This window comes from Microtus oregoni, unplaced genomic scaffold (genome assembly GCF_018167655.1).
Source record: "Microtus oregoni isolate MIOR12 unplaced genomic scaffold, Mior012 000035F_ref0000213, whole genome shotgun sequence".
Classification (NCBI taxonomy): Eukaryota; Metazoa; Chordata; class Mammalia; order Rodentia; family Cricetidae; genus Microtus; species Microtus oregoni.
In genome coordinates, this window is record NW_024543094.1 from 23,216,562 (window position 1) to 23,244,560 (window position 27,999).

Genomic DNA, 27,999 nt, shown 5'->3' on the forward strand with positions numbered 1-27,999 from the left:
TTCCTGTGGGCTGAGCAGATGGCTTGAGTTCAGATCCTCACCACCCACACTGTAAAACCCCAACATGTGTGCCTGAATCCCTGTGACAGGGACAGACAGACATTTTAGTCAAGATGGTGAGCTCCAATTTCACTGAGGCCTCCTCTAAAATATAAGGTAGAGAGTCCGAGGAAGACACTTGATGCTGAACTCTGATCTAACACACACACCACACTTTTAACTGAAGCTCATGAATGGGATACCTAACGGCAACGGAAGTGACCAGGACCTTAGTAGATGGGATGTGGACTTGGTAGGCTAGGAGAACTAACACACCATTGGAAAACTGTTAAAAGTCTTGAAAACCAATTTTAGAATAAAAATGTTTAGTTTTTTGTTTTGCTAAATTTGATGTGACAGCAATCCATCCTAGTTGAAAACTGCCTAGCATGAAGATTCTAGAAACACACCCCCATCTGGCCTCATCCGCTTGTCATCAGTAGAGAGAAGATTAAGAAAGCGAAAGAATCTCTGAGAAATAAGCGGTTTTGACAATGAGGGACAGTTCAGGGAAGCTCCAGGCCCACCCTCCCTCTGCCTCTCCCCCTCTAGGTGACCTCATCTAAGTATGAAGCCAGCCCAGCTAAACAACCACTTCTACTCAGTGATTTCCATCCCTCCCAGTAGAACAGACACCACGATGCCATCCGAATGCAGAGTGAGTACCCAGTGGAAGCATGCGCAGGCTGAGGAGAGACGCCTGTGAGGAAAACAGCCTCTCTTCTACTTCTGTAAAACTTTGTGCTCGTTTTTATAGGGAAAACACGATTTTCTGAAGCTTTCAGAATCAGCCACGTTGTATTTCAGGGAAGCGTTACATGCAGCTGAAAGTCAGACTCAGGGCCAGGGAAACGACTTGGCTTCCAAGTCTCGTGACCCGAGGACCCACGTGGAGTTTCAGGAGAGAACTGGCTCCTGAAAGTTGTCCTCTGACCTTAACGTGTATGCCATGGAATGACATAGCATCAAGAACACACATAAAGACACAATAAATAAATATGATACAGCTCTTTAGAGACTAAAAGAAGACTCATAAGCTACGGTAAATACAAAACCATTTTATTTGTGAACACGGGGAAGGAGAAGGCCAAACACTTTTCTGCACAGGCTTGTGTTTCTTGAGCAAATACATCTGAAGCTAAGAAGGACAAAAGAGGTTAATGACTGACGGGGGTGGGGGTGTAAGTAAAGTATTTTATACACATGTAACAAAATATCACAACGAAATTCAGTGTACTGAAGAATTCATATGTGTTTCAACAGAGGCAGTGCCCGAATGGAGAGTTACTCTGTAATACCACAGGCTCCAACTATCCACTTTGCTTTCTGAGGCTTTGGAATCTATGATCCAAACTGAGTAGAAAATTTCAGAAATAACAGTGTTAAAGAGAAAAGGAGGGGGCAGAGAAAAAATATCCAGCATGTACTCCAGGTCAACGGAACACTAGAATTCTAATTCTCCAAAGATTTCATTAATCAATACTTAGTATAAAGATTATATTTTTGTATTTTACAATTGAGAAATAATGTATAACTGAAATTAGAAGCAAAATAACAGAAAAAGTCGTATCTGATTTTATATATATATATCAGGACTCTAAAATTCTAAATATTGTGCTATTTGTCTAAAACCTAAAAGTTTTTCAGTTTTACGCTGAAATCTGCTCCATGTATGGATCAAGTCCTGCTTGGACACCACCCAGCATTGCCTGAACTCTTCCCCAGCGCCTTTGTTGGGGGTTCTAATAACAGGGATGCTCTTGCCTGAAACTATGTTCAAGGAGGGCTTCTTGTCAGGAATCCACAGGAAGGAATTCATTACTTCTCTTTCCTAAGGATGTTGGGTTTCGGGAGCCACAGAGGACTCCACCTGGAGAGCAATCGCTGACTCCAGTGGGATTTCTTGAGGAATGTACACTCACCTCCAAGTGACTGCCCCTGTTGCCTGAGTTTTAACATGGAGGTCACAGAGATGCAATTCTTACGTACTAAGTGTAGGATTTTCTTCAGATACTGTTTTATAGGTCTGTGTGTAAAGAATATTTTAATTTTTTATTTTTTTGAGACACAGTCTTTCTACATTGCCCCGGGGTATCCTGGAACTCACCACTGGACCAGGCAGCCTTGAACTCACAGAGATCCATCTGCCTCTACCTCTCTAGGCCTGGGATTAAAGGTGGGTGCCACCGTGTCCAGCTGAATATTTTAATTCTTGAGGTAGATTAAATAGGATAAATTGATACTAAACTTTAAAAACTAACAAAAAATGTATAGTTTGACTCATGGTTGTATATTTGAAGAGCATGCATATCTTGCAGTAAAATATCCTAAAAGTTCCAAAGATAGAAACAGAAACACTCAGGGAAAATATTCTTTTATTAGAAATTTCAAATTTTTAGTAGCACAGAAGGAAAATGGTGCAGACAGCTGACTGTTCTAGTCTGAAGAAGGAAAGTGTATGTGGTGTTTATTATGACGCACATAAAGGGGGCTCCCAAACGACATCTTACAGGCACATGCTAGACAAAAGTGATGAATGAGAAAAACATACCAGACCAGGGATTCTTGTCGAATTGACATGATAACTGTATGCAGTGCACACGGGCAGTAAATGCTGACAGAAGATGAACAAGCCAAGAGGCCCAAAGGTTGTGTTTTTAAAAAGAACCCAAACCATCATAATGGCAGGCTTGGAGACACTGCTCAGCCTGTGACTTACACTCCAAGTCCAAAGTCGTAAGGCAATGGCACTTCAAAGTTATGTAATTAGAGCAGTTCCCAGCTAAGGGCAAATTACATGTAAATTCTTCTCATTATCTCCACTCCCTCCTTTCTCTTTTTCTTGTGAGTGTGTGTGCACGCGCGCATGACCCACACACACACATGTAAACTGAGGTTTAAATTCAGGATTATGAGTATGCTAAGATCACTCTGCCACTTAGGTACATACTTCTGTCAACAACAAACAACACAGGAAAGCACATTTGAATACTCAATCTGACCTCAGAACCGGGACCTTGTTGTTTTGACTTGGCTTGTGGAAAACTCATGAGTCTATACAATGATGTCATAACCAAACAGATGGTCCAGCTCTCACAGCTAGGATGACTACTCATCTCCCAAATTATTCCCCAGTGTAAATCGTCTTGCTAGTATTAATTACTTTGCATCTATTCATTAGTCTGCTGCCTTTAGAGCACTAAAACTTCGAGGCAAGGAAGAAGTACCTTCGAATTATATAACACAGCACATACATGGTGGGACTCCAACCCCAGTCCTCAGCAAGAACAGTAAATGTTGTTAACTGCTGAGCCACCTCTCCAGCCCCTTAATACTTTTATAAAGTCCTATTTTGTTTCCCAACTTATAACAGAATGCTCCCTAGACCTACCAAATGTGTTCAGAGTTGAGACACTATAACTCAGCACTTACTATAATACTGTTCAGTGGGCATTGGACCTTATAATACCACATAATTGTAAGCATAGCATAACTACAGTTAAACTATGAACCATCTCATTGATAAAGAATCGTTCAGCAGTGAAGATAACCTGCATGACAGTGCACCAAGATTATTTCAGGTCATAATTATGAGCCTTTAGTGAGGTTCACCTTTAAACATATATAAAATGTAGACAGTGACTGTTGCTACATAGATAGCTTACAGCTTTATAGCTTTGATAAACCATATTTACCTGAGTTCAGAGAAAAAACAATTTTTAAGATTTCAGCACAATATATATAACATGAAATTGGGCATCCAACAGATTTAAGTGTTTAGCTTGGTGGCACTAAGCACTTTCAGTGTGTCACCATCAGTGCCATCCACTTCCAGAACCTTCTCATCTTCCCAATCTCCCCAGCTCTGCACCTGCTAACCACCGACTCCCAACCCCAGGCAAACACTGAGGCAGCCTGTCTGTCTTTCCATGACTGACTTATTTCATTAGCAGTTTCCCAAGGCCCATCCAGGTCATGGCACGTGTCATGCACACATTCCAGTGAGCACTGAGTGCTCTTCAGGGTATGTATGTGCCACACTTTGTTCATCTACTGATGCCGCGAGCACATTGGTTGGAGACAGAAAAAAGCTAAAGAAGGATGGGGTAGCACCATATAGAAATAGTGGCAAGTTTTCCTTCTATGACCTTCCTGCCACATAAGCCACGTCATATACCTTGGAATGTAAAGACAGACAAATTTAACCCAAAAGCTGACAAAGCAAAAACACTCTGGTAATGGCAAACTAGAAGGAAGTATGTGCGAATGAAGACAGAACAGTGAGCTTTTATTTTCAGATTAAGATTAAAGAGAGGCCGGGTTTAGCAGTGCCAGCCTTTAATTCTAGCTCTCTGGAGGCTGTGTGTGTGTGTGGTGGGGGCAGTCGGATCCCTCTCAGTCAGAAACCAGCTGGTCTATAGAGCAAATTCCAGGCTACAGGGCTACACAGTGACACACTGTATCAAAAAAATCAAACAGGATTAATGAAGAGATAGATAATTCATCTGTATTTGCATTTCTTGAGGCCTTTTTGTCTAAAAATAATAGAATTAAGTAAAGCATTCAACAGGCTAGAATTAGAATCTGTTTTCAGTTAGGAGAAATTAACAAAAAGTAAGATTTTTAAAAACAATTTTTTTATTTTTTAAAATAATATTAATTCTTGGAGAACATTGTTCGATTTATCTGGATCATATTCACCCTCCCTCCCTGACTCCTCCCTTTGGGTCTTCTTAAAAACCAATTAAATCAGCAGGGGTGGGAGTGGGGGTGGCAGGGGACAGGGAGGTGGCCCACGCCTTTAATCCCAGCAATAAGGAGGCAGAGGCAGGTGGATCTCTGTGAGTTCAAGGCCAGCCTGGTCTACGTGCTAGCTCCAGGACAGCCAGGGCTGTTACACAGAGAAACTCTGTGTGTGGGGGGGAGGGGGATGGGAGTGGAGAAGCAAAACAAAACAATCAAGTCCAATTGTGTTGCTCCGACATTCTTGAGTATAAGTCTGCCATGAGTGTGAATCACGTACCAGCAACCACACCCTTGAGGAAAATGGCCTCTCTCCCAGCAGCTATCAACTGCAGGTAGCTTCTCAGCTAGCGTGGGACTCGATGTCCACTTTGGCACTCTCAGCACTCTCCGTGCTGGGGTCCTGTGCGGATTTCAGCTCATGCAGGCTTTGTGCATGCTGTCACAATGGCTATGAGTTCATATGTACAGCTGTCCTGCTCTGCCTGGAAACACTGGTTTCTTAAACCACTTCTGGGTATTACAGCCTTTCTGCTCCCTCTTCTGCAGGGATCCCTGAACCTTGGCAGAAAGGAGGTGCTATGTCCCACTTAGCACTGAGCTCCCCACCGTCTTTCAGTCTCTGCATGGTAAGCAGTTTTGAGTTTCTATATTGCCATCTACCAAAAGAAGCATATTCCCTGTATTGAGGGCAACACTAATCTATAATAATAAACCATCAGGAATGACTTAATACTATGCCCATTTAGCAAAATAATGGTAGTAGATCACCCCTAGGTTCCATGACCTATCTAGCCATAGGGTGCTGAGCCAGATAACAGTGCCAGGCATGGGTTCCATCTCATTGATCAGGCCTTAAATCAACTCGGAGAGCAGCTGGTTGTTCCCATAGCACTCGTGGACATACGCTAACAGGGCAGTCATCACTGCAGCTCACAGGGTTCCCAGCTGGTTAAGAATGATGACAATCTCTCCCTTCCATAGCATGCACAGCACCTTCTAACACTATGGAATCTAGTCAGAAGGGATGATGCTTCCAGGTACACTTGGTTTCTCCATGTTACATAAAACAACTTGAAAATTAACGTACAAAAATGATTTTCTAATGATCATTATATTATTCATGCCATACTATATAAAGTACTAAAATAGATATAAAAGTTTAAACATCCTTAATTTGTAGCATGTGAAACATATTTCATACACATACTTAAAAACTTTATAAAAATATTTGCCCATAGGGCAAAACAACAAAGTGAAATTTTGGGGATATGGTAATATATATTTAAGAAAACAATCTGACATGCATTACATAAATTTCCAATTAAAATGCTATGAAACTAATTTAAATTTTATACGAATTTGCTCAAAATAGAATTTTAGAATCACTGTCTAGAATTGGAGGTACTTCCAAATGATTCACACAGGACTGTGAGGAGTTTGGCCACCACATGCACATTGAGACTGTTGCCAAGAAGCCGGTACCGCTGCTTCACTGTTATCTTCTCGGGAAACTCTAGAAAACAGAGGTGGCCTTTTCAGTATAGTTACTTGCAATGCTAATGTCCACAAATGAACCTTCATCTGGCGATGGATGGCGATAGAGACAGAGACCCACACTGGAGCACCGGACTGAGCTCCCAATGTCCCAATGAGGAGCAGGAGGAGGGAGAACATGAGCAAAGAAGTCAGGACCACAAGGGGTGCACCCACCCACGGAGACAGTGGGGCTGATCTATTGGGAGCTCACCAAGCCCAGCTGGACTGTGACTGAAAAAGCATGGGATAAAACTGGACTCTCTGAATATGGCAGACAATGAGGGCTGCTGAGAAGCCAAGGACAATGGCACTGGGTTTTGATCCTACTTCATGTTCTGGCTTTGTGGGAGCCTAGCCAGTTTGGATGTTCACCTTCCTAGACCAGGATGGAGGGGGGAGGACTTTGGACTTTCCACAGGGCAGGGAACCCTGACTGCTCTTCAGACTGGAGAGGGAGGGGGAGAGGAGTTGGGGGATGGGGAGAGGAGTGGGAGGAGGGGGAGGGAAATGGGAGGCTGGGAGAAGGCGGAAATATTTTTTTTTCAATAAAAATAAATAAATAAAACAAACAAAAAAGATACCTTTTAGTAAAGGCACAATGGCCACTTATAAATACATTCATGTCTTCTTGGCAGTGGCACGGCCAATGAAGGCCCAATGGATCACCTAGTGACACTGTAGTGTGTCGGTGTAAGCATACTCTATGATGCTCACACATGAAACTGCCTAAGAACAAAGTACTAAGAAAGTATACTCACAGCTAACACAAAAGATAGTAAACTGCTAATATAAGCATGACAGTTTACAAATAAATGAGGATTTGGAGGACTGAATATTGTATAACATCATGCTATAATACTGATAGCAAGAGGTGCTGTATAACACAATTATATCAAATAATAACAGAGTACAGCTAAGGCAAACACATACTCAGAGTTCACAAAAACATGTTATTTCACTTTGGAAAAATGGTGGCTACTATTTTTCTCAGTAAGTTTTTTTTTTTTTTATTTAACAACACTTATCATAAAATTTACTCTTTTAAAAATGTATTTGCTTTGTGCATTTTAGGAGAGTTCTCAAACATCTTCATTTTCATTACTTCAAAATGAAATATGCTTGCTCCCATCAGCAGCAGTCACTCCCTGTACTTATCTTTGTCCACCCCCAACCACTATTTTTGATGCTATTATAGATTTGGCTATTCTAACTTCATACATGGAATCAACAGATGTGCTTTATGTCAGTCTTTCCACAGTTATCATAATGTTATCAGGTCTATTCACATTAGAGCAAATTCCAGTACTTACTTTCTACTAGTCAATACTATTATTAAGATAAGACATATTTTATTATTCATTCATCTACTGGTAAATGCTTGAGCTGTTTCCATTCTGGGGTACTATTATAATACGTACATATTATGGGAGTTTTTTGGGATATGTATCTAGAGGTAAAACTGCTGAGTCATATTCATTTAATGTCTGCAGAGATGTTAGCACTGCTTGATTTCACTCTGGTGGATATAAAGAAATAGTTCACTGTGGTTTTCTTACATTTCTCTAATAACTAATGATATTTAACATCCATTTCATATGTTTATTGGATATCTGCCTATTTTCTTTAAAGAAATGTATATTCAAATCATTTTCACATTTTTTATCTTAGATTATTTTCTTTTTATTGTTGAGCTGTAAAACGTTCTTTATATATACCATATATAGCTCGTTTTCATAGTTTGCTTCCATAAGCTGATTTTCTCTTACCTGATTTAATCACATTCAGTGTGATTTGTCATAACAAGCGAAGCAAAAGAAAATTAAACAATAATATAAAGGAAATAATTAAGAACATTAAGAATAGTACAATTTCATATAATTGTAATGAAGACCCATTATGTAAAGTAGCTTCACCAATATTAGACTCTATATTAACTGTAATAAGATAACAGTAATTACTATAATAAAGCCGCCATCTGCAATTAAGCATGATTGTAAAGCTTATATCGCACAGATAGTGAGCCATAGCCTGCACCTTACTAATCTCAAAGATTGTTCAGTTCCAAAACCACGAACACAAATGTGTTTACGAGGAACTTTTACACTATCCTAGGGATTGCTTTGCAAGGTTAAGGCTTCACTAAAGGGAAAGGTGAGTTTAGGAACAGAATTTTATTTTGTGCAGATATTAAAGTCTAAACTAAGTGATAGAAAAAAAATTATAATAGTTTTTAAGTTAAAGGGTGATTTTAAAAAGCCTTGATAGATTAAAAAAAACTCAAGTCTTCAAAAACAAAACCACATAGAATGCATGAGATCAAGATAGCAGCTTTTCCTTCCCCAGTAAAGGTCAGTGTCCCTCTCCTAAAGCCAGCTAGTCACAGACAAGCAAGTTGACAGCCACAAGACACCAGGACAAAATGAACAGAAAGATCAATATGATTCCATCATTGCCAGGGAACAAATGGCTCAGACGATGTCCATTTTTGTACCCAGAGCTAATGTTGGAAGCACATATGAAGGACAGTTATGTCATGTTCTATGATAACATCTGGGCAAGACTGGCAACACAAGCATATCATATATTTTAAAAGAGAATTCAGCAATTAAAAATATGTAACAATAACAAATGAGGCCATGAATCTGAGAAAGAACAAGGAGGGGACACATGGGAGGGGTTGAAAGGGTGAAAGGTAAAAAGAAAAATGATGTGATTATATTTTAATCTAAGAAAATGTTAAAAATTAAATGGAATAAAATAAAGACTCCTCATAGTATTTTGTGTACATATATTTGAAGAACCTCAAGAAATTCTACTTTACTAAACTCAAATTTCAAAACAGAAAAAATATTTATGAAATTTATAAAATAAAAAGTAGCCATCTCTAGGGTCTACCAAGATAGCTTAGTGCCACTACTTAAAAACATTTAGGTAAGTAGGTAAAAAGAGAATCCTCAAGGTATCCTGTAACATACACACACATACATCATGGCAGATGCACATATGTACATGCACATACACACACAAAATAAATAAACAAATAAATGTAATATTTTAAAATTATAGAGAAATAATTTAAACCAATATAATTTTTCTAGGATAATATGTAGGCATTTAAATACACTAACTCAGTCAACTGTCATAATACCTCATAAAGTGGGTGGTTTTAATTATCTACATTTTACAAAAAAAGAAAACAAAAAGAGAAAAGATAATTTAAGGTAGAGCAAAGAAAGATTCTAGCTTGGTTTGATTCTGGCCCTCCAAACCCCTTACCAAGTTTCAATATTACCACAGTGACCACAGCTCTAGAGGTAAAATAATCAGGTTTCTGAGACTAAAGAACTCACTTTGATTAGACAATCAATAGCTTCTCTTTTAAGAAGTATGCAGAGTACACCTGCTTGTTCAAAATACGAAGAGAATAGGAAGTAGGAGAGCAGCCTGGAAACCAGAATTAAGTCCAATCCTCAGCTCCTAAATTTTCTCCCTTTGTGACATAAACCAAGGAACGTCTGCCTTTCTTTAGTGACAATCTCTAAAACATTGAAGATTGAATGGGCTGATCAAAAAAGGGGGAACAGAGTAATTTTTTCTATCTTAAATTATGTCAGTGTGGCGATTTCTCAGAAAATTAGGAACCAACCTTCCTCAAGACCCAGCAATACCACTTTTGGGTATATATCCAAAGGATGCTCAATCGTGCCACAAGGACATATGCTCAACTATGTTCATAGCAGCTTTGTTTGTCATAGCCAGAACCTGGAAACAATCTAAATGCCCCTCGGCTGAAGAATGGATAAAGAAAATATGGTACATTTACACAACGGAGTACTACACAGCAGAAAAAAATAACGACAGCTTGATTTTTGCAGGAAAATGGATGGAGCTAGAAAACATCATTTTGAGTGAGGTAGCCCAGACACAGAAAGGCAATTATCACATGTACTCACTCATAAGTGGTTTTTAAACATAAAGCAAAGAAAGCCAGCCTACAAACCACAATCCCAAAGAACTTAGACAACAATATGGACACTAAGAGAGACTTATACAGATATAATCTACATGGAAAGTAGAAAGAATAAAAAGACAAGATCTTCTGAGTAAATTGGGATCTTGGAGAATCGAGGATTGAAGGGGGGAGAGAAAAGGGAGGGGAGCATAGAAAAATGTAGAGCTCAATAAATATCAATTTAAAAAAAAGAAAAAATTAAAAACAGAATACAATTATAGTGTTTTTCCTTCCCTTTCTTTCTACCTGTCTCTCCTATGTGCCCATTTTTGTTCCCTCTCAAAATTATGCTTTCAATTTTTATTGTTACACACACACACACACACACACAAATATATATATATATAAACTATCCAAATTTATAAACATAAACTGCAGCAATGATAAGCCTTTAAAGGACAGGGAGTAGAAAATAAGCCTGGTTGCTGTGAGTATGCTCACAGAAGCAAACACTGAGAGCAGTTAAATGGGATGGCCGGCTTGCTGTCAGTGTACAAGGGACCTCATCTGTAAGTTTATTACTTAGGCTCTGAAACCCAAACTCTTTCGCCTATTATTCACCTCACAAACAGGCATCAATATTACAACTCTACTGGACTTAAAAGTCTCCCTTCGATATTCAAATCCTCAAGCAGAGTTCTCAGAGGCGGATTTCCTCCTCCTAGTCCTGGAGGCTTGCTGGGTAGGTCTAGTTTTCCCTTTGCCGGTTTAGCCAGGAATGGGGAGCACTCTGAGCCCCTGAGGTAAGAAAACATGGATGTTTTAGACCTAGAGTGCTGGCAGCAATGGGACAGGAAGGGCTTGGGAACACAGTAAGCACAGGACAGTGTCCAGGCTTCACGGCACTAATCCCTGGATTTCCTGCACTACAGTGAAGTGAGGACTTTGCCTTCCCTCTATCTCTGCTTTTGTTTGTCAGTTCCCCTGCTGTAGATCCCCTAACGCTCCTGAGTGCCCCTCACATTCCTTATAGTAGACAACAAAGACAAATAACTGATAACGTGTCTTCGCTCAAGTAAAAATCAACCTCAAATCCAACCCCTATCCAAAAACTGGTTAACTCAACCACCCTTTACCTTCTTACTGTGAAAATGCCAATTGGGCCTAGCCGAGCGTGTTAGTATAGACTGTAATCCCAGCTACTGAGAGGGCTGAGGCAGAAAGATCATGACTTCAAGGACCACCTGGGCTAAAAAGCAGGCTCATGACTGCCTGGTCAACTTAAAAAACAAAACAAAACACACACACACACAAAAAGAGCCTTTCTTATTATAAAAAAAAAAAAAAAAAAAAACGGGAAGGGCAGGGGAATGTAGCTGGGTACAGCATACTCGCTCTGAGTTAATAAAAATAACAAGAAAATATAGGGGAGAAATTGAAGGGACCCCCCACCATACACAGGCTAGTGTGGAGTTACCAAGTTCAGACCTATGGAAACAGAAAGGGATCCTATGCACTGCCCGAGAGAGTTAGTCATCAACATTGTGCCCTCCTCCTGAATGGGCTGCCTCCCTGCTGGACTAAAGGAGAGGGAATACTAGAAGACAAGGCTCAGCACCTTCACTGAGACATGACTGAAGAGAAGACAAGCTAGGAAAACCCCAAAGCTGTCACAGCACACAGGAGTTCACAAACTCACCTGTCCTGGCTAAGTCACTCATGAAACACACATGTGAGGTCCTACTGAAATGCTGAGAGCTTTAATAAAGGAAAGCTGTGACCCTCACGGATCTCACATACCAAATTCTGGAGGAAATCCCTGCAGATTCGCAATTTCTCTAGGCGTGAAATATCGCAGTTTGAGCGTTGACAACTTAGCTATCTTTTCTTCCGGGGGCAAATTATTAAGAGATTTGAAGACATTCTCAATCTGTTAAAAAAAAAAATCCACAAGAAATTAAAAAATACTGCATGACCAGACTTACCGTTTCCAGTTGCGAGGCAGCTGGAGGGCAGTGCAGAAGCCATCGGCCATGTCACACGGAGCAGAACGGACAGTGACTATCTCTGTGAACAGCTGAATCACTGCTTCAATAATGGCAACAGACTTGGAAAAGCAAAGGCTCTACTGAACTGATCAGGAACCTAAGACACATCAATAAATATAAAAATAGAAAATTAGAAAATGTACAGGAAACTGAGGAAACTAACAAAGTCAATTTCACAATGCTAACAAGAAACTCAGTAAGTAAAAGAATTACACCACAGAAAATAAAATGTGTGTATCAGTAACTACATAGCCGTTCAGCCGAACATTTCAAATATTTTAATATTCTTAAATAAATATTAAAGATAATATTACTGAATAGAAAGTTTAAATTTAAAAACATACATGGTACCTGAACATCCTCTGCAGTCTGTAACACTGAGCCTGTCCCTTCAATGTAGCTTCCATACCTGAAAAATTCACATTAATAATACATGACGCCCGATGTATATTAATGGCAAAGCGCGCGCACGTGCTCTCTCTCTCTCTCTCTCTCTCTCTCTCTCTCTCTCTCTCTGTGTGTGTGTGTGTGTGTGTGAGTCTGTGTGACTGTTTATGTATATATAGGTGTGCATGTACATGCATGTGTGTAAAGACCCGAGGACAACACTGGGTGTCATGTCTCAAGCACAACCCAATGTTTTTTGCAGACAGGCTCTCTCACTGGCATCAAACACACCAAATAAGTTAAGCTGGCCATCCAGCAAGGCCCAGGCATCTGCTGGTCTCACTCTCCAGAGCTGAGTTTGCAGTATGCCACCATACCTAGCTATATTTGACATGTGTTCTGGGGTTCTAATTTTGGTCCTTATGCTTATTAAAAACAGTATACTAGCCAGAGATCTCTTTCTAAAAATATTTTTACATGATAAAATATTTCTAAAATGACATAAATTTATATTCTTCTAAAACATCTTAGATGGTATCATAGATATAGGCTTTTTAAAATAAAATAAAAGACATAATTCTATTTAAACTTCTGAAAACTAAACTTGGCAGTTGAGTTGTATAAACACCACTAAACACTGTATTAGTGTTTTTGTATCAATTGTCATATCTGCAATGTTCCTTGTTAGGAAGTACACACTATATTTCAAAGGTCCCTGCCACATTAAACCAAATATATAGATGAAAATATATTGCTATTATTTTTATAATGCCCAAATTATAATTTCTTCTCAGCATCCAAAATCTTTGGCTCCCTAATACCACAAGAACTTAAGTTTAACTTTCATTAACCCAGTTTTCTCTTATTAGCATCTTCATTTAAGAATTAGTTTAAAATTGTATAAGATGTATAAAATACTTCAGAAATGAAAGGTATAGTATTATTTTTCTGTTGTTGACAAGTTGGCTTTCCATCATGAGCACTCTCTTTTCACAGTAAGGGCAATTTAAACTATAAACTAGAAGCCGGGCAGTGGTGGCGCATGCCTTTAATCCCAGCACTCGGGAGGCAGAGGCAGGCGGATCTCTGGGAGTTTGAGGCCAGCCTGGTCTACAAGAGCTAGTTCCGGGACAGGCACCAAAGCTACAGAGAAACCCTGTCTCGAAAAACCAAAAAAAAAAAAAAAAAAAAAACCTATAAACTAGAGAAGTACATCAGGGAAAAATAACTGCTTCCCACTGTCTTCTTATATGTGCTGCACATTTAGACGTCTGTGCGCCCGCCATCTTTAGCTGAAGATGCAGAGCTGCCACAGTGAGGCTTCCTTTATGCCATCTGTATTATAAGAGAGCACCAAGGCTGCTTTTTATTACAAACTGCAAAGTATTATTTTATGAGAGTCCTAACCAAAACCTATTGAACTTGGTAATAGACAAGAGTTGAGTGGAGTCTTTTTAAATAATAAATCCTTTCTCCTGGAAGCACAGCAGCAGATCATAAAATCAGCCTGAGTCTATGTGACTATAGGGCAGCAGCGCCTTTCCACAGCCTAACAACAAGCAGGCAAGTCGGAATTGTCACATCACAGAGTGAAGCTGAGGGGCATGCACAAAACAGAGACAGTGTTTTTAACTTTTTTCCTAAGCAATTCCCCCTATCACCATGTTTTTTAAAAACTGTCAAAAAATTGTTGTAATTCAAGAAACAACCCAAAATAAAACACTAAATGTTCAACCATAGGTAATTAACAAAACAAATTATACTCCTCTTTTACCATGAACATCAAAGGTATTCTTATATTACCATGGTAATAATATCCAAGGAAGATTATGAGTGGCTTTCCGCTAAGCCAGCAGCCACCACTTTGGAAATTCATCTCTGCCCTCTTACGAAAAGAGTGCCCCAGCTAGGCCTGTTGACTGCCCTTGTAGAAGGGTGGGGAGGGTCACAGATGTCACCTGAGTATCCACTGCTCCCTATCACTGTGCTGTGCAACTCTGCCTTCATTGCAGATGGCGTCGGGGAGAGCTAGAGTATATAGACAGGGAAGAGTAGATAAAGGACCCTCCATCTGTGCAGATACGGGCAAGCCAGGATCCTTACTGTGTAAAGGTTTTCCAGGTACAGCCTGTTGGGAGTCAGGAGTACTTACACCCCTTAGGTAACCTCTCACCTGTGCTCTGAAAAGAAGCCCAATAAATTCATTGGTTCTCAAGAGTGAACTTTGGTGGAATCATACTTAAGTTTGAGGCTGGAACATTAGTAGTAGGGGTATTGTTGCCATGGTGAGAAGTTTTTTTTTAATGTTCATCCCAGGAAGCAATATTAATAACAACACCTTTGGAAGGCCAGATAGTATATTGATACCACAGGCTGGTAAAAGACACAGATGGCCAAGAGACAGATGAAGTAGGGAGTTTTATAATATTAGTAACTTTTGAATTTTGGAACATGAGAATTCATTATCTATTTAAAAATCCAAGTAAATTTTAAACTGTAACTGGATGATTCAATTTTATTTCCTTAAACTAAAATATAATTTCTTTCAATCTTGAGGTTTGATGTGTCTCAGAGAAAGAAATGTAAGATTACCAATTCACAAACTGCAGAAATCATGCTAAGACAAGTACTGAAGCTATACAAAGGTCATTCGCAAATGTTCTTGTCTTCCACAAACGCTCTGTGGGTGGTGCACAGAATGTTCTGCGCCAGGAATGCTCACTCAGGCTCTACAGGCAATTAGGAAAAAAGTAAGTCTAAGAGAAACATTTATCAAACACTTCTTGCTCTGAGAACTAAAAGACTAGCTATGAAACATGATTATTTTAGATACAACCTTACCCTTTGGTAAAGCACATGGACCTTCTGGAGGTGGGCGTAACGATATCTAGTAGAAGAGCGTATCGCAGCAACAACTTTGGTGGTAAAAAGTACTGGCTTGGGTCAACATCTTCAAGAAACTCTTTCAGCATCTGCACAGAGAGGTCACTGTCCTGCTGGTGCTTCCTGTCGATTTCTTCTGCAGTTTCAAGCTTAAAAAGAATGGTATCTTTTCCTGAACACTGTGTGCTGCCATCAAAGCAGGTGCTTGGTTCAGGACTCTCCGCTCGGAGCTTATTTTCTGCAATGACTGAACAGGCTTGTGGCTGTAGAGTCGCACTGTTAGGAAACTCCATCAGTATCTGGCATTAAATTAAAAAATACAAACTGTCAAAAGTTTTATTTAAAATAAGAGATAAATCAATAATATCAACTGAACATGTGGGAACTTTTTAGTCTTTATAAGGTTGACATTAAAAAGATAAACATAGTGGTCTGCTTGTATTTACACAAGCTGTTGTCAGAAGTTATTAGTCATACAGCCATACAGAAAGTGAGCTGCAGAGGATTTATTTCACGGAATTCCTGTTTGGTGTACTTATTATGGAAAAGCTCACAAAATATAAACATAGCATCACAAGGGGGAAAGAAGTTTTAAAAGCAATGTTGACATTGGAAAATATGCAGAGAACTAAAGATTACCAAACTCCTCCATTAAAAAGGAAATGCTGCAACATCCTCAATTAGAAAACAAAACTCACAGTGCTTTTCACTGAGAATATTCATGTGGGGGTGGGGTGGGCAGTGTGGATGATTTGATATAGAAACTCATAATCTCATATACTTCTATTTTACAACTGAGAAAAATACTCAAGGAATTTCTAATGATTAAGTCTTCCTTAATACACTTTTCACATTGCTTCTGAAACCGTCCAGACAGAAAGAACATCTGTCACTGGAGAGTCAAAATGATGACTAGACTTCACTAGCCGACCTACTGGCTTCTGAGCTGTACTGGGGATGGTTACGTGGAGCAAAGTTCTTTGAGCCACTGCAACTCTGTTATCTTTCCTCATTTCTTATGAAAACATAAAACTACTTACCAAGAATCTCAACTTAGCAGTTGAGAATTTGATGTTAGCTTATACTAATGATTACTACATTTTAACCAATTAAGATAAATAAAATTGGCATCATGGAAAGTATAATAAATATGTTTAAACAGGCCATTTCAAAGACAGTACACTATATTTTATCAGAAGTAATCAAAGGCTTTAAGTGGAAGAGAAAATGACAAATGCAAAAGTCAGTGGGCCTGGAAGTTATGGGGGGATAACAATGCTAATGATAATTTTCAAACTTACAAAGCTTTGTGAGCTTTAGCTCTATTTAGCTTAGTGAAAAGTAAACCAAAGAGAAGAGAGAGATAAAAGTAAACACCAGGAGAAACAGAGACCTGGAAACAGATATGAAGATGACCTGTATTATAAACTCTATAGGCACTGTAGCCCTGAGTAGGTACTGAGAAGAAACTGGCAGACCGAGATTCATTCACGAGTACACAGTAATAGCAGCAGCAGCAACAATACCTGACCAGGAACCTGAAAAGGTAAAGGCTCTGACTGAAGCTTTGCAATGAGAAAATATCGTAGCCTCGAGTTTGGAATACCAAGCTGCAAGCAAAACAGAAAGGCTAGTTACCATATGAAATTTGGGAGATTTATGGCAACTTCAGCATAAAGACGCAGATAGATATGCACCTCATTTCTGCCAGAGCAAATATGGCTACTGGTTTTTGGAAGACTTCTTCACAGAAGAATCTAAGGCAGTTACCTTGCTGCTCTGTAGCTTTCAGTGAATGATATTTCTCCCAGACAAATGCATTCATAGGTCATAATTCACAAGTAAGAAGAAATAGAGACATTCTGTATTTGTTATTGATAATATAATAGTGGTAAAATAGTCGATTAAATTTAAATATAGATATTTTTGCTATTCTTACTTTTACTTTTAAAGAGGAGGATGTACTATATACTCTAGAAGAGGCAATGATCAGAAATAAAGTTAAAGAGATCAGTTACACTGCAAGTTCTGATAATTTATATATTAAATTTTTAAACTACATTTTCTTTTCATCTGTGCACAAAGAGCTATATAATATAGCTAACGATGATGAGAAACTAAAAGGAATGGCAAACACAGCAACACTTCAACATCAATCTTTCAAATCTTGAACAGTGCTTGCAATCTAATGTCATTTAACAACAAGGAATTATAAACAATATGTCCACTTTGCTTTCAATCTTGGACTACTTTGAGCATTACTGCACACAAGACACCTAATTCAAACATGTAAAACTCCATTTATTTTCAAAACCTATAATCGTTTATTTTCCAAAAAGAAAAATGCATGAAATTTAATGAACCTATTTTATGTACAGGTAAATCAACAAGCATGGACTGTGTTCTTCAGAGAGTAACAGTCATGTCTGAGTCAATTTAACACTTATATGAAATATTAAAAATAGGTCTATATTGTTTATTACATCAAATTCCCCGGGGTGGGGAAGTCCTTAAATGATCACTCATCTAAGGGTTTGCAGTTGTGACACCTACGGAGGACGGAGATAACAGAAACTCCTGATGCTGAAAACCACAGGCTTCCATCGTTTGTATCAGCAGCTCTCTGCAAAGAGAGAAGACCCAGCCCTTGCTTAGACATGGCATCCTTATATAACAACACACACAACACTTCATCAGCAGGAAAAACCCAACGCTACTAAAGCCATTTAGAGACAAGTCTTTCAAATCATTACCTGAGAAATTGCATTTTGTTTTTAATTTATTTTTCAATATAGCAAATATTTTTAATCTTCCTTCATATATTATACCCTGACCACAGTTCTCCCTTTCTCTTCTCCCCCAAGTCTAAGACATGTGCAAGACAAATATATGCTTTACCTTGTAGATGATACTTCAAAACCTTTAACATTTTCTAGAAGAATATACTTGGGTAATTTTTGTAATCTACAAGCCAAAACAAATAGAAATACAAATATTTCATTACAAAGAAGTAAAAAGAAAATCACAACTTGTAAGAAATGGAGGCTTAAGTAATTTTCTAGATTTTAAAAAAATGAATTTTAAATCCTATTTTATTCCTTTTTCCCAAGACATTCTATACTTGAACAAGTTCACACCTGAAGAGTTAACTTCCACTGAAGCATAGCTCATACTCTGGCTTTCACGGGCTTCTGCATGGCTCACAGGCTGCCATTCAGCCCCGATGGGAGCGTTCACCAGCACTGGCAACATCTGCATGACTAGAACGAATGAGCAGCAGCAACCAAATTTAGGTGGCTCCTGACAGCTCTGTCACTCACTGTGGAGGGAAGCATGCAATTCTGAAACATTTGCTGTCGTTTTATTAACTGTGACAGAAGAAGGGGGCATGTGGCAACTTCTAATCTCTACAGAGTGACAAGCATTACATTCTTCCATACTCATAGCTTTAAATTTAAGGTAAGTTTGCAAAAATCTATATTACCTTGGGAGAATATCTAGAATGTACAAGAAGCTATTTGTCCTTGGATCAGTCATATCCCCTTGTAGGCCAATTCTAAAAAAGCAAAGAAAACACAAAAGGAGTTTATCAAAAATTTTACATAATGATACCAAAAAGACTTAGTCAGTTAAGAGAATTCAAATAAGTTGATCTTTACCATAAGGAACAAAACAGGAAAGAAAGGACAACAAGTTGGCTGGGTAGGTGGTGATCCCAGTAGATGACACTCGTGATAACCACCATTTAAGCAGACTGGACAAGAAGGGACACTGAGATAATCTTGTCCGGTGTAAACAGACCCTTGATCTCAGGGTTTAGACAACCTAGGGTCGGCACGTGGAATCAGGCAGCACTGGGCTAGGAAACACAGTGGACAAAGTTCACAGCATGGCCAAGGTTCAAATAGAAAGGAACACTAGGATGGGGTCTGGAAAACAGGACCAGAGGGTCAGGGTTTTCACTTCGGTGCTTAGCTACGAGACATCTCTATCAATCTATCAGCGGGTCTGAGATTAAAGACTGGAGATTAAACTGGTCTTAAACCGATTCCTCAGAAATCTCCAGTTCTATATTTCCCTTTCCACCCAGAGCTCAGATATCAACTATGGAATCGCGGCTGTAGCAGCAGCTGGAGTAGTTAGCATCTACAGAGAAGATGGCAAGAGGGAGGACCCTGGGCCACTGCAGCAGTACACATCCTCGGGCTGACTTCTGCTCTGTGCACACGCCCCACGTGCTTAAAGCCACCTTCCCATGGGGTGTCCTCTGCCTTCTCCAATAAACTCCCACCCCGCTTTCCTCACAGCTCGAACGGAAACTCTGAAAGAATTCCCCTCTCTGGGCATGACACACTCCACTTTCTCCTCAGTGCTCTTGTGGTCTTGCAGGGTTCTTACAGTACCAAATGTCACTGTTATGTAACACTAATTTATGAGCCATTCCTTTCAATTATAAACTCCAAAGATCAGGAACTACAGCATCAGACACACTACATGGCATCCAGGCACAAGAACCCTCAGGGAGACAAGCTTCCTTAAGTTCAAAGATGTTACAGCACAAGATTATTCATCTAAATCAAAATATTTATCATATATAACACTTCAGCCAGCCATATTAATACAAAATATATAAATAATTAAGAAATAATGGTTCTGACCTTTGTCTAACTGTATAGTCATGGGAAAGTTAAACATTCTATGCCTCAGTTTCTCACCTACAAAATAATAGTAACATTAAGACTCTATTAATGTGGCTACTTAAAAACAGTATATCTTATTAGAAAAAATAAATTTGTTTTAAGACAATTCCTTGAAACACATTGTTAGAAATTACAAAATAAATCTGAAATTAGAAATTATAATGTGGCTATGAAAAATCTGAATTATCATATTAATTTTGAGAAATACACAATTTGTAAATATATGCTAAACTAGCTTTCAATTTTTTACATAAGTAATTTACAAATGAAATATTTCTGAGGAAAATTCAGTTTCACTGATAAGAATTGGCTCTGAATGCTCAACATTTTATAGGAATTAAGGTAATTTGAAACAAAAATAAATGTACCTTAGATATACCTATAACACAGTATTAAACATATACTACTGAACAAATTATTTTGCTCTTCTGACTGTAACTGTCAATTCCAATCTTGATGCTGGATTATAATATGAGTGCAGGAAAGGATGCATTTACAAAGTGCTTTAAAGCTGTGCACGTGCAGCTAGGGTCTTAAGCTCTTCCTGCTTCCCTTCTTTCCTTCTTCTGTCTCTCCCCTTTCTTTTCTTATTGGTGGTGAGGGATGTGTGTGTCATGATTTGAACACAGGGCCCATGCATGTTAGGCAAGTATTTGCACTGAGCTATATCCTCAACCCACACTGACTCTTCCTTAATAGAAAATACTTATCATACATACCTTGTGAATGGCTGACAGGGAGGGCTCATTACAATCATATTGAAAGATAGCTTGTTAAACTCTTCCAGTGAAATACCCTAAGGAATGAACATTTCGAAGAAAGAAAACACGCACAGAATGAAGAGAGGAAGTACTAAACAATTAGAACTAAGGAATCAGACATCGCAGGTTTGCCTAACACTGTGCTTTACACCAATTTCCCAAAGCAATCTTGTCAGGAAAACAGTGGCTTCCTCCACCACACCTGTCCCTTTAGGAGGTCTCAGATGTAACACTGCTGTTTCTGGACTTGACCAAGTAGAACTTTATTTTTTTTAAATTTATTTATTTATTAAGGATTTCTGCCTCCTCCCCGCCACCGCCTCCCATTTCCCTCCCCCTTCCCCAATCAAGTCCCCCTCCCTCATCAGAACTTTATTTTGTAAGTAACCATATTTGGCAAAGGTCTGGGGAATCTTTAAGCACCCATCTATCATTGTGCTTCTCTCTTTCACAAGTGTGATGTAATGAATAGCCAGAACAGTCAGCTTAGTACTATGTCAACTTAGCAGAGTAATAGTAATAGACAAGAGTAATTAAAATGACCCCTAATCTGTTCCATTTACACATGCATATAAAAACACACATATATGTACAACAATGAGAAATACATGTCAGTATTTCCATTACCAATTCCCATTAAGCACTCTTGGCCAGAAATACAAAAAGAATAGCCCAGTATCACAACCTCCCTAATTATTATAACAAATCTCTAACAAGTATTAAGTATTTCGATAAAGTGGGAAAGTTTATGCTCTGAATTCTATGAAGGGTGAGTGAAATCGGGAACATGTCAGCTGTAGCCACTGAATTAAAAGTTAGTGACATGTATAAGGCCAGGAAATAACATATGAATCTTGAGAAGTGCTCATAATTTTTAGTTTTATTACAAGAGATTAAAATGTTCAATAAAAAACACCAAATTTTATGAATACTCTCAGACAGAGTTGTCCTCTTTTCCAGAAGGATCTCATTAATTCCTATCAAGAGAATCCTTACTTTTGACACTGGAGCATTTCTAGGAGAAAGCCCACTTTGGGTCCACTGTGAGCATCCTTCAGATAAGTTTTGAAAAACCTGTTTATGTTTCGTTTGTAACTATGGAGTCTGTACTCGTAAGACAATGGTTTTCCTATCTTGTAGCGTAGAAGTGATAAACAGTGAAAACTCGTGGCTGGCTATTCCTTATCCTGTTCTGCCCAGTGAGAGTATTTTATGCATCAATTACCATTCAATCGTTTATCTGCTGTCAGCTTTAAACCCTTTCATCCTTTATCAGCATTTTCATGGCATTTCTCTGCTCACTTTATATGTACAGTATGCTAGCTCATTTAGCAATTTTTATAAATCAATCCACTACTATTTCTGAGTAGCATTTACCTGGCAGGCATTGTTGTATACAATGAGCAGGCCCAATGAGGTGTCTGCTCGTGACATTTACACACTAGTCATTAGTAATTTCTCACTTGCTAGCTAAGTACTTTGGTTTCATCTACAGCTTTTTGATTAAGGAATTCCACCGCTGGTTATGAACCTGTGTTATATCTCAGCCCGACCATGGATGATAACGAAGACTTTTCTGGCAGGCTGTGTGGAAAAAGTTGCCTTCCTCAAGACAGGCCTGGTACACAGCCAAGACCGTATCGCAGTCTCTGAAGGGCGCTGCTGTCACGATCTTGCTGCCATGGACAATCGTGCTCTTACACTCTAGTTACCATCCCGATCCACAGCGTTCGCCATCCTAAATGACTTCCTCTCTCCATTTGACAACGCCTGTCACAAGTCACCTGCTAGTGTCTGCTAGAGGAGGAGGAGACCAGAAGAATTTCCTCCCGCCCCTCTCTCTGTACCAAGCACTCTCCCACTTCTTGGCCTCCCACTCACCCTGTCCTCGTATCTTAAGCAGGGAGACAGCCCCCACCTTGTGCTGATCCAAGGAGACACAAGGTAAATCAGGGTTTTCAGTTAAGTTAGATTCTGGCTGATACTTTATGACCTCACCTGCATATGTTAACTGGAAAAGTCAAACCCATAGAGGCAAAGAGTAAACTGGTTGAAAAACAGTGGTGGAAGAGCACCAAACCACTGCAGTGAGTTTGGGCATCTATTGTATGGCATGGCAATGTGCTTTGCCCCGCCCAGCAGGTCACACAAAGTAAGAATGTAGGGGGAAGAATATGCCATTTGCTCAATGTAACCATTTCTTAGCATACATATGTGAGTACATATAAACTATATTCCATACAAATATATATAAAAATTCCTATTTCTTTCCTGCACTATAAAACAAAAAGATAGTCTTTTTTCCCTCACAAACACACAGATTAATGAACTGACTCCCCTTTGAGTGAGCTAGAATTGCTTCCTCCAGCCCCTTTTCTTGTTTCCAATAATTTTATAGACTGTGCATATATAATGATTTACCATATCTATTAAAACTAGCAAGGAAATATAATTAAAGTTTGAATTCCTTAAGCTTCTATTAGTATATATCTAGAGATCTCAATAGGTCAAAATACACATAGTTTCTCATCATTTCTCTTAAAGAGTAGAACAGACAAGATATTAAATTATTAAAGTAAAATATTCAATCAGTAGTATATTAAGAATTTGTTGATTTAGATTATGTTTGGTTACATCTACTTTAAAAGATTTATATTAAATTTGTTTTTGTAATAAAAGTTTTTAATAAGATAACTGGTACTGCCATTTGCTATCTCACAGAAATTATGAAACCTAAATTTACCTAAGTCTGTACATTCAATTCGGAATTACATATTTTGGGTATTCTTATTCTGAACGTGTTTACACTGCTACTTTCATGATGAGAAGGCTAAACTGATTCTGGTTGGCCATGAAGCTTATGATGGGCACCTTATTAGTTATTATCATACCTCGCACTGTAGTCAGGGCTAAGAACCGATATCTAAACAGATGGTGGGCCTTGGGTGAGGACCTGCTACTCCTGCCCTGCTAAAGTGACAAATAAAAGACTATGGTGTGCTCAGCCTTAAGGGAGACCTTTGCCCCCCCTTACACGTGTGTGCATGTGTGCACTCCCCAGGGTTGGAGATCATCTTAGAAGAGGAGATAGAAAGGTTGAAAGATCCTGGCAGTGAACAACTACAATGAAATTCTATAAGAGTTTAACTTCTAACTTTACCTTCATTTGAACAAAGCCAAAACAACCTCAGAAGCCCTAAAAAGCTGTGTTAAATGTAAGTGCTATTGAGTTTGCACATAGTAGACTTCTGTTAGAGCAGGCTACCATTGCAGGGAAGAGACTGAAAAACTAAAGTAGGATCTCACAATTGCCACAGCTTTCTGCTAAGTAATTATTTCTAGACAGCAGTGAAGGGAGGCAACTCCCAAACAGAACCAAGTAAGCTAAACAGTGGAGGAGAGACAGGAAAGAGGTCAGGGTGACTAACTGTGTCACAGGATGAAGGAAGCACACATCATCTGCACAGCTGTCCCACTGAACCTTTGGGATCAGTCTGTGCACACAGCAGTCATGACACCGTAAGATGGAGCAAAGAACATCTACCAGGGAAAGAACAGTTACTAAGAAGACATAACTTCCAGGTTTTACATAAGATCAAAAGTCACTTATACCAAGTAGAGAGCCTGTGTATGTATGGCAAAAATCCCACAGGACTTACATTGCCTGAATTCAGTATGTATTAAAAACTACCACTATCAAAGCCTTGTGTTATTGAAGTAAGAGTTTATATATTCATCCTACTGAGAAAAGGGCCCAAAGATGCACCCATAAATAAGTGATCTGTTCCTTATAACATGTCATGGGAACTGACTAAAAGACTACCCTTCAGCAAATGATCGACTTTACATTCCCTTACGGTGAAAAAAAAGAATAGCCCATTCTGCATACTGCATGCAAAAAGTAAGTGTGAATGGATCATAGATCCAAATGTAAAACCCAAACCTACAAATCTAAGGAAAAAAAAAAACAGAAAAATTTGGAGAATAAAAAGGTTTCACCAAATACACTAAAAAAAGTTCTGTGCAGGAAAAAAAAATTCCTATAACTATAATTTCTGCTCTTTGATGGAAATAGCTAAAGAAATAAAAAGGCAGGCTATAGAAGTAGAGAAAATATTTGTTATATCCATTCTGAACAAATAAGTTTAATCCAGAAAACAAACTGCACACTTCGCATGGATGCCATTACTGTGCATAATTGACAGCTTCATGAGAATTTTGCATGTAAAATTTCTACAATAAGGAGTTAAGGCCTTATTTTCACAGTAAGAAATATTGGGCTCTGTTGGGTTTCCTTTTGCTGCCCTGTGGATAAACAGCTCAGAATGGAATTACTGGACTGTGTGACAATTATCTGCAAAGTTATAAGATAACAAAAGTTTCCCAAAGTGCTTTAATAAATCTTACATTAGATCCATCAGTGTTTCAGTGAGAACACTCACACATCAGCAGACACTTGCTGTTGCTAGTCTTCCACAGGAAGAGTATGGGTAAAGGAACTTACTCGCCCCCGAGCCTGACGTTCAATCCTCAGAAACCACATAGTGAAAATAGAGAATCAATACCTGCAAGTTGTCCCTTGACCTACACACACTCACTCACACACACACACACACACGCACACACACACGCATGCACGCACACACGCACACACACACGCACACACACACGCACACACACGCACACACACGCACGCACGCACACACACACACGCACACGCACACACGCACACGCACACACACACGCACACACACACACGCACACACACACGCACACACACACGCACACACACACACGCGCACACACACACACGCACACACACGCACACACACACACGCACACACACACACGCACACACACACACGCACACACACACACGCACACACACGCACACACACACACGCACACATACACACGCATGCATGTGCCATTGTATGCACAATGTCTCTCTTTTACAAACACACCAACAAATAATAGGAAAAAAAATGAGGTGTTCTTATTTATTTTTATTGAAAAACATTTTTTCATACAGCTTATTCTGATTATGATTTCCCTTCCTTATCTCCTCCCAGATCCTCCCCACCTCCCTACCCATTCAATTCCATACCTTCTTTCTCTTTAGAAAACAAGCAGGCCAATAATAAAGTTTTTTTTTTTTAAAAAGAAAAAACAGAGTAAAATAGAACAAACATGCAGAGAAAAAAGAAAAGAGAGAAAAAGCATAAGAAATACACACAAACCCATATATACAAAAAAATGGGACCCATAAGAGATAAGCAAAAGACAAGCACAATTTAAAAAAAAAAAAGCCTAACCAAAGCATTATAAGACAAAATCTCCAAAAATACTATTGAGTTCATTTTGTTTTGGTCATCTAGTGCTCATATTCATTTCAAAACAGAGCCAACGATTGGTGAAGTATATTAACTCTGACAAGGTTGCTAATGAGCATTCAGAAAGTAATAGTCAAGGAACCCTTCCTTATTGTTACCACGTGCTGTATTACATAGCTAGAAACTGGATATGACCATTACAGTTTGCTATCTCCACTATCGAAGCTAATCATGTTCATGTCAATCTTTTCTTTCAGAGAGCAAATAGTGACCTCACTCTTTGAGTGTTTTAAATAATTTACTCTTTCTTTTGACAGAATTTAAAACATTCATTCTTCTCCTAAAATTTTATTTGCACAACTTATTTTCCAATTAAGCCACCAGAAACCAGCATTGAGGAATTGTTAGTAATATGCATTTTCACTGCTATTATATTATTAAAATAATAATATATACTCACTTCGATAGTCTTTGCCAGTAATTGTGTGTGAGGAAAATTATGCTTGTATACTTCATTAGCAACAGTATTCACATCAATAGCAGCCACCACGTGCGCAGGGATACAGCTTTCTGGAATGATAAAAGGAATATCTTCAATATCAGCCCATCATAAAGAATCCAGCAGTGCGCCGACCTTCTCCCCCAGCCTGATCTCAGCCCACAGCAAAGAACCGGGCAAGAGGAACAGGCAGGAAGAACCTGGCAAGAGGAACAGGCAGGAAGTGGAGTCTTTCAGCACGACGTTCAGTTTTTCTCTCTGGCAGCATGTTGAGTGCTGAGAGTAAGACTTCAACTTTCTTTTGCTTTCTTTTCCTTTTCTTTTGGAGCCTGTCCTGGAATTTGCTCTGTAGAGCAGGCTGGCCTCAAACTCATAGAGATCCACCTGCCTCTGCCTCCCAAGTGCTCAGATTAAAGGCGTGCAAACACCACCGTCTAGCTTAACTTCAACTTTCTTAGTTGTCTAAGGAGATAGCTTTCTTTTCTCATTAAGCCACATGTTTATGCCAAACACAGTTTTCTAAGTTAAATAAAAAACAGGAACACATAATACACTCTGCAAGTCCCATTATTCAGAACTTTATATAAACAAATGACCATGTGTTCTCACTTTCCTGTATTAAGAAAAAGCTGATTCACAATACCACTAAAAATGCCTTTAATATAAATTTATTTTGTTATAACAGCTTCACTGAGATATAACTTACACACAACAGAATCACCATGCTTAGAGTTTCATTTTTAAATGAGATCAATTCATTAGTGTCCAGTTGAAAAAAGTTCAAAGCCTAAAAACACACATTTTTAACAAGAGCTTAAGAGACTGGAGAGGAAGAGAGGCTCAGATTAAGGCACACCTTGCTGCTAAGGAAACACATTCTCAAAACAGCTTTAAATTCAAAGAATCTGAACATATTTTTGGTGGTAATTAAAAGTTTGAACTCTGTAAGTGTGGCTGTTGTTATAGACCATATCCAAAATCAGGAGAAAACATGGGGAATTTTAAATATAAAAAGCATCCGAAACTTGAGAAAGTCATTGGTTAGCATAACAAGATTACCAGTAGATCCAAACAGCTCTCTTTATTAACCATTTGTTGATTACCAGGCAGCTTTA

At 38.8% G+C, this 27,999-nt stretch overlaps 1 protein-coding gene across 1 annotated transcript in view; it reads right to left on the reverse strand.

The window, feature by feature from the left end:
* Nucleotides 1-1,117: 1,117 nt before the first annotated feature.
* Nucleotides 1,118-27,999, reverse strand: part of Trdmt1 (tRNA aspartic acid methyltransferase 1) — a 34,797-nt gene continuing 7,915 nt past the window's right edge. Inside the window, exons 2-11 of the mRNA XM_041630868.1 lie at nucleotides 26,846-26,955; nucleotides 21,011-21,087; nucleotides 19,076-19,147; nucleotides 18,490-18,555; nucleotides 18,145-18,214; nucleotides 17,118-17,201; nucleotides 15,550-15,890; nucleotides 12,673-12,730; nucleotides 12,074-12,203; nucleotides 1,118-6,298 (exon numbers count right to left, since the gene is read on the reverse strand). Of these exons, the coding sequence (XP_041486802.1) occupies nucleotides 6,168-6,298; nucleotides 12,074-12,203; nucleotides 12,673-12,730; nucleotides 15,550-15,890; nucleotides 17,118-17,201; nucleotides 18,145-18,214; nucleotides 18,490-18,555; nucleotides 19,076-19,147; nucleotides 21,011-21,087; nucleotides 26,846-26,955 (1,139 nt within the window). The 3' untranslated portion in view covers nucleotides 1,118-6,167. The remainder of the gene's footprint in view (nucleotides 6,299-12,073; nucleotides 12,204-12,672; nucleotides 12,731-15,549; nucleotides 15,891-17,117; nucleotides 17,202-18,144; nucleotides 18,215-18,489; nucleotides 18,556-19,075; nucleotides 19,148-21,010; nucleotides 21,088-26,845; nucleotides 26,956-27,999) is intronic.